At 34.6% G+C, this 11,937-nt stretch overlaps 1 protein-coding gene across 2 annotated transcripts in view; it reads right to left on the bottom strand.

Annotated features, from left to right (window-relative positions):
- Positions 1-634: 634 nt before the first annotated feature.
- Positions 635-11,937, bottom strand: part of BRDT (bromodomain testis associated) — a 49,418-nt gene continuing 38,115 nt past the window's right edge. For both annotated transcript variants that reach the window (XM_059900046.1, XM_059900037.1), the window contains exons 15-17: positions 8,673-8,878; positions 7,980-8,154; positions 635-703 (exon numbers count right to left, since the gene is read on the bottom strand). In XM_059900046.1, the coding sequence (XP_059756029.1) occupies positions 635-703; positions 7,980-8,154; positions 8,673-8,878 (450 nt within the window). The remainder of the gene's footprint in view (positions 704-7,979; positions 8,155-8,672; positions 8,879-11,937) is intronic.

Here is an 11,937-nt window from a genome sequence, read left to right as displayed (position 1 = left end):
TGTTAGAGGTTCTAAATATTTTTGAAGGCAGACAAATATTTGTTTTAAAATGATCATGGTGATCATTTTGTAATGTATAGATGTATTGAATCACTATGTTGTACACCTGGAACTAACAGTGTTGTAGGTTAATTATACTTCAATTTTAAAAAATAAATAAAATACTGAAACATCTGCATTACAAAAGGGCCCATCACTCCATAAAATAAGGTTTGAATTCCATTAAATGACAACTCCCTCTAAAAAGCAAAATTAGAAACTCAACAAGAACTATATTTTTGATACCCTTGTATAGTCTTCATTTTTTAAACAGGAAGGCACCATCTCTTTTGGATTTTCATTGTTTAGACAGGGCCTATAATATATAGTAGACTATTTGTAAAATGAATAGCATTTGGGAATTTATTCAATTTTTAGGGATCCAGAACTATAAAATTTCCTGTAAATTATGTCATTAAAAAAATGAACATATAGCTATTAAGAAACGTTAAGTGAAAATTGTTTAATCATCTTAGAGCAGTCAAAATACAGTATAAGATTGGTATCTTGGTGTCTGAAAGCAATCATTTTACCATTTGCATTTTAATCTTTTGTATTATTCATTTAAGTTGACGGTTAATTTAAAAACCTAGTTTTAATCAAAGTTGTTTTCAAACATCGTCATAATGTCACTTTGAAGAGTCATATCAATGGTACCAGCCATCTGTAGAAAAGAAGAGAAAACGTAAATGTTACTTAAAAAGTTTATACCTTCATTATGTTACATCTATATGAAAAAATGATAATGCAACATTTGGAACATACAAAATGAATGCAATTTATTTAACATAATGAGTTTGTACCTAACTTTTAATATCTGTTCAAATACTTTCTGATTTTTGTTAAAATACTGTTCACGTAATAAAGAAAAATAAGTTTAAAACTTACAAGAACACAAATAACAAGTTTAACCTATCTCTCCAAGTAAGAAAGTTCTCAGTGTTAATATAAACATGAACTGAGATTACATGGTTTCATGTATCTCTCCAGCCAACACAGTGCTAGACACATAAAATTATTTTCTGAATGAACTAGTATCTTACCTATGTGAGAGAACTATACTATGTTTAAAGCCAAGGGCTTTCCATGATTTTGCCAATTACTGTGTAACCTAAGGCAAATGATCTAACCAAGTTTATTTTATATACAGATATTTATGAAAAGCAACCAGATTGCATGTATAACACTCAGTACAATGTTGTTTATTAAATGCTAAAAAGCTAAATAAAATAAGCTAAAGTATAGGAAAAGCTAATTAAGACAAAAGAAACAAAAGTTTCTTACTATACTCTGAAGCCTTCTCTAAAAGTCCTTGTGATACAAGTTAGATAGTATTTGCCACATCTGAAATGACACCAACTAGGAAAGTTCAAAAAATGTTTTGTTTTGTTTTGTTTTTTTAAATCAGTGAAGAGTAGCAGCCCAGAGTAGTAGGTAAAAGCACCAGTTTGCAAACCAGTTGGTTGACTTCCTGGATGGGAATCAGTGTTCTCTGGCTATGTGGAAGAAGACTTGGAATTATGACTTAGCTACCAAAAGGATATTAAGAAGCTATGTGTGACTCTTAAAAACTATGAAAATTTCTTTAAATATGCCTTAGAGACAATAGGGTAAATTCTTAGATCTTAGCCCAGGCTATTTTCCTAATGCCAGCTCTTAGGATACCAAATATCTAGCCCAAATAGTTCCTTAAAAGTTCTATTTTAACCCTCCAATGAGAGTAGGATACACTGTCCTAGTTTAAATATCACTGATACTCCTAGAAGTATCCAGACATACTGCAAAATTCCAAAAATATGTAATGAAACTTGTTTTGTTTAAAAGTACTTTGGGAAATTTGGAGTCAAGATGGCAGAGTAGGAAGACGTGGAGTTCATGTCTCCCCACAACTAGGGCACCCACCAGACACTGGTGGGGGACCCTGACACCCAAGGGGATGGGAGGAACCCCTGAGTGACCGGGTAGGACGTGGGGGGGGGAGCGAGTGGGGAGGAGTGGAGGCTGGATGGGACCAGCGCTCCTGAGGGGTGGCTGGGAGAGGGGAGGGGTTCCCATGCCTGGAGGGACCCTCAGGAGTTTGGAGGATCAGACTGTACTACAAAGCTACAGTAATCAAGATAATATGGTACTGGCACAAAAACAGAAATATAGATCAATGGTACAGGATAGAAAGCAGAGATAAACCCATGTACATATGGTCACCAAATTTATGACAAAGCAGGCAAGAACATACAACGGAGAAAAGACAGCCTCTTCAATAAGTGGTGCTGGGAAAACTGGACAGCTACATGTAAAAGAATGAAATTAGAACACTCCCTAACACCATACACAAAAATAAACTCCAAATGGATTAAAGACCTAAATGTAAGACCGGACACTATAAAACTCTTAGAGGAAAACACAGGAAGAACATAAACACACAGCATAAACCACATAAAGATCATAAACCACAGCAAGATCTTTTTTGACCAACCTCCTAGAGTAATGAAAATAAAAAAACAAAAATAAACAAATGGGACCTAATGAAACTTAAAAGCTTTTGCACAGCAAAGGAAACCATGAACAAGATGAAAAGACAACACTCAGAATGGGAGAAAATATTTGCAAATGAAACAACCGACAAAGGATTAATCTCCAAAATACAGAAACAGCTCATGGAGCTCAATATCAAAAAAACAAACAACCCAATCAAAAAATGGGCAGAAGACCTAAATAGATAACTCTCCAAGGAGGACATACAGATGGCCAAGGGGCACATGAAAGGATGCTCAACGTCACTAATTATTAGAGAAATACAAATCAAAACTACAATGAGGTATCACCTCACACCAGTCAGAATGGCCATCATCAAAAGATCTACAAACAATAAATGCCAGAGAGGGTGTGGAGAAAAGGGAACCCTCTTGCACTGTTGGTGGGAAAGTAAATTGATACAGTCACTGTGGAGAACAGTATGGAGGTTCTTTAAAAAACCAAAAATAGAACTACTATATGATGCATCAATCCCACTACTGGGCATATACCCTGAGAAAACCATAATTCAAAAGGTTTTGACACATGTACCCCAGTGTTCACTGCAGCTCTATTTACAGTAGCCAGGACATGGAAGCAACCTAAATGTCCAACAACAGATTAATGGATAAAGAAGATGTGGTACATATATACAATGGAATATTGCTCAGCCGTAAAAAGGAATGAAATTGGATCATTTGTAGAGATGTGGACGGACCTAGAGACTGTCATACAGAGTGAAGTAAGCCAGAAAGAGAAAAACAAATATTGTATATTAATGCATATATGTGTAATCTAGAAAAATGGTACAGATGAACCTATTTGAGGACAGGAATAGAGATGCAGACACAGAGACTGGATTTGTGGACGTGGTGTGGGGGGGGGTGTGGGGGGGAGGCGGGGACTAACTGGGAGATTAGGATTGACATGCGTAAAATAGATAGCTAGTGGGAACATGCTATAAAGCACAGGAAGCTCAGCTCGGTGCTCTGTGACTTCCTAGATTGGTGGGATGGGGGGGTGGGATGGGAGGGAGGTCTAAGAGGGAGGGGATATAGGTATACATATAGCTGATTCACATCATTGTACAGCAGAAACTAACAATATTGTAAAGCAATTATACTCCAATAAAACAATTTTTTTTATAAAAAGTAAAAAAGTACTTTGGGAGCTCCCTGGTGGTCAGTGGTTAAGACTCTATGCTCCCAATGCAGGGGGCCCGGGTTCCATCCCTGGTCGGGGAACTAAGGTCCCACATACTGCAACTAAGACTGCGAGCTGCACCTACTGAGCCCGCATGCCACAACAAAGAGCCCATGTGCCGCAACAAAGACCCAGTGCCGCAACGAAGACCCAGCACAGCGAAAAATGCATAAATGAATTAATTTAAAAAATAAACTAACTTTAAAAAAATGAATAAATAAAAGTACTTTATTTTAGATTCTCTTCCATCTTGACTAAATCTGAACTAGTGGAATACTTATTGATATCGAACTGGTTATTGCCTATACCAATTAACCTTAGATACCACGATTTAAATACTAAGGCTCTCTGCAGCTGACACCATAACCTGGATATTCCTTTTTTCAGTGGTCCTAATATACACTTCAGCCATTCAAATTTAAGATCAAAACTGGGTCAAAGGAACTGGCATAAGCTCTGGTAGGGAGCTTATGCTAGATGTCAAGTTTTTGCAGCTGTTTACAATACGGATCTGTCAAGTAGCAGCAGCATAAGTTTGGGTTGTCAAGAATGATAGTAGGTAGCTCCAAAGTCAGGTTTTCAATTGTCAAGCTGCTAGAGGTGGCATTTTTAGTCACATTTCAGTGGGTTCCAGAAAAATGCTTGGGGTTTAGAAATTGTATCAGGTTACCTAGTTGGGTTGTTAGGTGGCAGGTAGGTTGCTGAGATATCACTTGTGGGTGACTGAAGTCAGGCCCTTGTGAGTACCAAAAGGAAAAATTCCTAGGTCACTAGAGAAATACTTCTATTAAAGTACTAATTAAACTTTAATAAAGAACTCCTAAAAAACAAACAAAAAAATAAAACAATATAAAAAATTTGCTGTTTAAATTAATTAAAATTAAATAAAATGAAAAATTTAGTTCCTTAGTTGTATTAGCCACATTTCAAGTGCTCAATGCCATATGTGACTAGCAGCTATTATATTTGATTGTATAAAGCACATTCCTATAATTGTAGAAAGTTCTATAAGACCATGTTGCTCTAAAGTAAACTCCACCATATGTTACAACACTGCTAAATGCAATTTGTTTCTGCCTTCATACTGTAGATAAGAGGCTGACAAAACTTTTGTATATTATTTCCTAGGAAATTTACTTGTATCATAATCAATACCACAGCCAAAGCCAGTGGAGTTTTTCTTCTGGAACTAATGTTTCCGTATGTCCTATGAATTCACATGAGTTTTCCAGGATTACAAAAATATCCAGCACCCAATAAGGTAAAATTTACATCTGGCATCAATGGTTACCAGGTAAGCAAAGAAGCAGAAAAACACCATCTGTAAAGGAGATCAATCAATCAATCGAAACCAACCTGGAAGTGACATAAATGTCAGAATTAGCAGAGAACCCATTAAACAGTTATGATAACTGTATTCCATTTGTTCAAAAGTTTAATAGAGATACTAAAAACATTAAAAAGACCCAAATCAACTTCTAGATATGACAACTATAATGTCTGAGATGGGACAACTTCAAGTGGCCTAATACAAAAGTAATAGGGATCACTAAAAGGAGAAAAGGAGGAAACAGAAAAAATATGAAGAAATAATGCCCAAAATTTTTCCAAGCTTGATCAAAACTATAAACACATCGTTCCAATAAGTTCAACAAAGCACAAGAAACATGAAGAAAACAATTAATGAAAACCCAGTGATTAACCTGGAAGCAACCAAGATGTCTGTCAATGGATAAACTGTGGTACATTTATACAATGGGATATTACTCAGCACTAAAAAGATATGAGCTAGCAACCTACAAAGACACAGAGGAAACTTAAATGTATATAACTAAGTGAAAGAAGCCGATCTGAAAAAGGTATATATACTGTACGATTCCAACTATACAACATTCTGGAAACGGCTAAACTATGGTAGTAAAAAGATCAGCGGTTGGCAGGGGTTCAGGAGGGAGGGGTGAACAGGAGGAGCACAGTGGACTTTCAGGAAAGGGAGAGTATTCTGATGGTACCATAATGGTTGGTGTATGTCATTATACATTTGTCAAAACCCATAAGAAGCACAACACAAAGAGTGAACCCTGATGTAAACTATGGACTTTCCTTGATAAAATAAGATTGATAATGGTGTGGCAATGTTGGTTCACAGATTGTGTAACACATGTACTGCACTAATGTGGGATGTTAATGGTGGGGGAGGTTGTGTATTGGTGGGGGAAAGGGGAGAATATGTGGGAACTCTTTATACTTTCAATTTTGCTGTGAATCTAAAACACTTTAAAAATAAAGTCTATTAATGAAAAACAAAGGCCAAATAAAGATATTTTCATATACACAACAGCTGAAAGATTTCATCACCAGCTGACCCACACCACAAGAAACGTTAGAAGGAAGTCCTTTTAGGGAAAAGGAAAATTATACCATTTGGAAATCTGGATCTAGACAAATCAATAAAGAGCACTAGAGATGGTAACTACGTAGGTAAATACAAGGGTTTTTTTTTTAATGTCATTTAAAACTTTTAGAGACAATTTGACTGCTTAAGCAATGGCCTAATGGCTAGGGGGGGGGAATGGAAGTACACTATTGCAAGGCTATTATATTAAATGTGAAGTGGTGTGATATAACTTGAGAAGACTGTGACAAGCTAAAGTATATACTGTAAACGCTAAAGCAACCACTAAAGTAACAAAACAAAGAGTTACTGATAATAAGCCAATAAAGGAAATAAAATGGAATCATAAAAAATATGATTAATCTAAAAGAATGCAGAGAAAAAAAATAACAAGAACAGAGGACACACATCAAAAAATAGCAAGATGATGGACTCAAACGTAACCATATCAATAATCATATTGAATGTAATTGGTTAAACACTCCTATAAAAGACAGAGATTGGATTTTTTTTTTACGTCAAGACTACACTATATATTGCCTGCAAGAAAATCAATCTAAATATAAAGCACAGATAAGTTAAAAGTAAAAGGATGGAAAAAATTTTTGTGCCATGCCAACACTAGTCATAAAAAAGGTAAAGTGGTTATATTTCACAGGAAATAATATTACCAGGAGTAAAAAAGATCATTTTGTAATGAAAAGGGGGTCAATTAATCATGAGGATGTAACAATTCTAAATGTCTATGCACCTAATAACAGCTTCAAAATAACATGAAATAAAATTGATAGAATTACAAGGGTAAAAAGACAAACCTATAATTATACCATCGTAGATGCCAATGCCCTTCTCAATATCTGATAGTGCAAACAGGCAGAAAATCAGAAAGAATTTAGTAGACTTGAAAAACATTACCAACCAACTTGCCCTGTTTAATAAATACTCTACCCAGCAGCAGCAGAATACACATTCTTCTCAAGTGCACACAGAATATTTACCAAGGTAGATCATAATCTGGGCCATAAAACAAGTCTTAGTGAATTCAAAAGAATTCAAGACATTGTATGTTCTCTGACCACAATGGAGTTCAATTAGAAATCACTAATTTTCTATTATTTTCACTAGCCAGAAAATTTCCAAATATTTGGAAACTAAATAACACACTTCTAAATAATCCACAGATAAAAGAATAATCCACCTCAATAAAAAAGGAATTAATTCTACTTTTTAAAACATCAGTTTTTAAATATTAAGGACTCCTTAAACATAAGTCATTTTTTTTTTTTTTTTTGGTTTCCAGTTTTGTTAAGATATAATTGACATATAACTTCTTCATCTAGTGTTGAACTAAATAAACACTGACTAGGGACAGATGGCATATCTTTTAGCCACAATTCATAGGCAGTTTATGGATTTTTCAAGAGTAATAACAGTAAGTGATTTTACCTATGTGCCAGGCATTTTCAGATGTGCTTAATACATGTAAATTCATTTCACCTTTTACCTTTATTATCCATACTTTACAGATAAGGAAATTGAGGCACAGGGAGGTTAAATAAATAGTCCAGGCTCCAACATCTAGTTAATGGAAGAACCAGGATTTGAACTCAAAGTCTGGTAGCCTCCAGGATTGATACTCTATTATTACACTATGCTTGTGTCTTTTGACTATGAAATTTTAATTTTACTCTCTGATTTTAGAACCTGATCCTCACCAAAGAGGTTACTGTCACTGAAGAACCACCCAGAATACATCTTTGAACATGTAAAGACACTGCTCTGTTAAATCTTTCCTTTGTTCGTTAGATTTAGTAAACTAAAATTCACTTACTGCTTCTCTTCTCCTCCGCTCTTGCTCTTTCGCCCTTGCTAAATTACGGTCTTTGAGAAGCCAGAGTTTGCCTCCATCTTGAGCTTCCAGTGACTGCTGATGTTCTTTCTGCTCTTCTCCAAGACACTTGTTTTGCATTTTATTTGGAAAAGATTCTAGAGTGAAGCCATGGTCCCTTAAAGAAACAATAAAGTTCAAAGTAGGTTTCAAGCTCCTTAAAAGTTTTTATTATGAAGATACGTTGTTAAATGATAAATATAAAGCAATATTCTAGATAACCCTTTTTTGTATGTTATGACATTATTTTTAGTATTTTTGATGTCAAATTTTACATCGGGCAATCTATGTTAATGAAGAGAAGGTTTTAGAAAACTATGACCAAGGTTTATCATCATCTTCTTACACATAGAATGGAAATATTAAGACATTTCTGGAAAATAGTGATGTCTTTATAATTTAGCAATATTGGTATCTTTAATAGCTTCTTCAATCACTTGATTATTTCTATCCCCTTCAAAATAGATATTACTACTTACCAATTTTTAAAAAATCAATAAAAATTTACTTTTTCTAAATATAATTTGCTTTGTGGTCTACTAAATAGTTGAATTATAGCCACTTACAAAAAAGAGATTTATTTTAAATACATGTCTATATCTCTCAAAGCCTCCATTAATCCAGTAAATTACAGACCTTTGATTTTCTTGAAATACTTTTGGTTCCTTTGTATCCTGTTCCAGATGTTTCTGTATTAGTTCCTGTGTTCGAGCTCTCACTTCCTTTTCTATCGCTGCTTTTCTAAATTGGTTGAAGAGCTCATCTGATGATTTCACTACCCCTGATGTTTTGACTGGTTTGCCTAAACTTTTCCAAGAATCTGCATTCTTGATCTTTATATCCTAAAACAAATATTTGATTCAGTATATGTCTACAGATGTCAACTAAATTTTGGAAGAAAAGCAATATTTTCTGATATAGTAATAGATCATAAATAAAGATTCTGAAGGCTTCAGGTAACTTTACTAAACTTAAGTTAAAGGTTACTAAAGTAGAAAAAATAGGATAACAGATTAACTAAATTCAACTATTCATCTAAGACCAAATTAAAATAGCATGCTTGACAATTATTTCAATTTAATATGAAACATATATGTTAAGGGTATGACAATCTGTTAAGAATATAAAAATCCCCTGGTCACTGTAATCAAGATATTTATGAACAACAAGGTCCTACTGTATAGCACAGAGAACTATATTCAATATCCTATGATAAACCATAATGGAAAAGAATTTTAAAAATGTATACATACATACATATATATATATATATATATATATATATATATATATATATATATATGTATAACCGAATCACTTTGCTGTGCGGAGTAATTAACATTGTAAATCAACTACACCTCAATAAAAAAAATTAAGTTACAAAACTTAAAAAAGACATTTATGATCTTATGAGAAAAATAAAGCAAATATACAAGTGATTAATCAGAGGGAAAGTAAGACGATGCCAGAAGAACAGCACAGTATTTGTTGAGAACCCTCTGACATAGCTATGTTTTCCTTTCCTCAGTATGAAGAAAAAAATTAACTGATTGTGATCACTGTTCTTAACTGTGATATGTATGCCAAGGTCTAGATCAGTGCTGCCCAATAGAAATATATATAGTTTAAAATCTTCTAGTACCACAATTTTTTTTAAACTAAAACTTTTAATAATATATTTTATTTCACCAAATATACCCAAAGCATTATTATTTCAACATGCAGTCAATATAAAAGATTGAAGATAATTTTATTTATTTACTTATTTACTTACTTACTTATGGCCGTGCTGTGCGGCTTGTGGGATCTTAGTTCCCCGCCCAGGGATTGAACCCAGGCCCTCGGCAGTGAAAGCGTGGAGTCCTAACCACTGGACCACCAGGGAATTCCCTATATTTTTGTTATGTCTTCTAAATTGGTGTTTTACATTTATAGCACATCTCAATTCAAATGCTTAACTTTGATTAGAAATCATTGATCTGTAATTAGACTTCATAAAATTTACAGTTGAAAAAGTAGATGTGCATAATCAAACTGTTCCAAACATCCTTACATTCTCCAATAACTGAACTGAGTATAAGTTTTTAAATTTAAGTTAATTGTAAGTTCTAAAACTGAGTTTCTCAGTTGCACTAGACATTTCAAGGGCTCAATAACTATATGTGGCTAGTGGCTACCATACTGGACACTGGATATTACATGTCTAGATGGCCCTTCTAATAGCTGTCATATTCTCCAGGATAGTTAATGTTATACCACAAAACAAGTCTTATAAATTTAAGAAGACTGAAATCATATCAAGTGTCTTTCCTGACCACAATGATATGAAACTAGAAATCAATTACAAGAAGAAAACTGGTAAGTTCATAAATATGGAGATTAAACAACATGCTACTGGAACAACCAATGCGTCAAAGAAGAAATCAAAAGAAGTTAAAAAAAAATACCTTGAGACAAATGAAAATGGAAATACAACATACCAAAAGGTGTGAGATACAGCAAAAGCAGTCCTAAGAGGGAAGTTCACAGTGATAAATGCCTATATCAAAAAACAAGAACCATCTCACGTAAACCTAATTTACACCTCAAGGAACTAGAATAAGAAATGAAGCCCAGAATTAGAAGAAGGAAGGAAACAATAAAGATCAGAGTAGAAATAAATGAAATAGAGACTATAAAAAGACCACAGAAAAGATCAATGAAAATAAGAACTGGTGTTCTGAAAAGATAAGCAAAACAGACAAATCTTCAGCTAGACTCACCAAGAAAAAAAAAAGAGGACTCAAATCAATAATATCAGAAATGAAAGAGAAGGGACTTCCCTCGTGGTGCAGTGGTTAAGAATCCGCCTGCCAATGCAGGGGACACGAGTTCGAGCCCTGGTCCGGGAAGATCCCACATGCCATGGAACAACTAAGCCCGTGCACCACAACTACTGAGCCTGTGCTCTAGAGCCCACAAGCCGCAACTACTGAGCCTGCGTGCCACAACTACTGAAGCCTGTGTGCCTAGAGCCCATGCTCTGCAACGAGAAGCCACCACAATAAGAAGTCCGTGCACCGCAACGAAGAGCAGCCCCCACTCACCGCAACTAGAGAAAGCCTGCGTGCAATGAAGACCCAACTCAGCCAAAATCAATCAATCAATCTAAGAAAAAAAGCAAAAAAAAAAAGAAATGAAAGAGGAGATATTACAACTGATACCACAGAAATATAAAGGATTGTAAGAGACTACTATGAACAATTATATGGCAACAAACTGGACAACCTAGAAGAAACTGATAAATTCCTAGAAACATACAACTTACCGAAAGTGAGTCATGGAGAAATTGAAAGTGTGGACAAATCAATTACTAGCAAGGAGACTGAATCAGTAATCAAAAAATTTCCAAGAAGTCCAGGACCAGATGGCTTCACTGGTAAATTCTACCAAACATTTAAAGAAGAATTAATACCAATCCTTCTCAAACTCTTCCAAAAAACAGAAGAGGAGGGAACATTTCCAAACTTATTTAACTAGGCCAGCATTACCCTGATACCAAAATGAGATAAGGACATCACAAGAAAAGAAAATTACACACTAATATCCTTGATGAACATAGGCGCAAGAATCCCCAACAACATATTAGCAAACCAAATTCAACAATATAGTAAAAGGATGATACACTATGATCAAGTAGGATTTATTCCAGGGATGCAAGGATAGTTTAACACCTGCAAGTCAAACAACATGATATACCACATTAACAAAATGAAGGATAAAAATATGATCTTAATAGATGCAGAGAAAGTATTTGACAGAATTCAACAGCCATTTATGATAAAAACTCTCAGCAAAGTAGGTATAGAGGGACTATATCCTAGCATATAAAGGCTATATATGACAAGCCCACACCTCATAT

Source organism: Balaenoptera ricei, chromosome 1 (genome assembly GCF_028023285.1).
Source record: "Balaenoptera ricei isolate mBalRic1 chromosome 1, mBalRic1.hap2, whole genome shotgun sequence".
NCBI classification, from domain to species: domain Eukaryota; kingdom Metazoa; phylum Chordata; class Mammalia; order Artiodactyla; family Balaenopteridae; genus Balaenoptera; species Balaenoptera ricei.
This window is presented reverse-complemented; position numbering and strand designations above follow the sequence as displayed.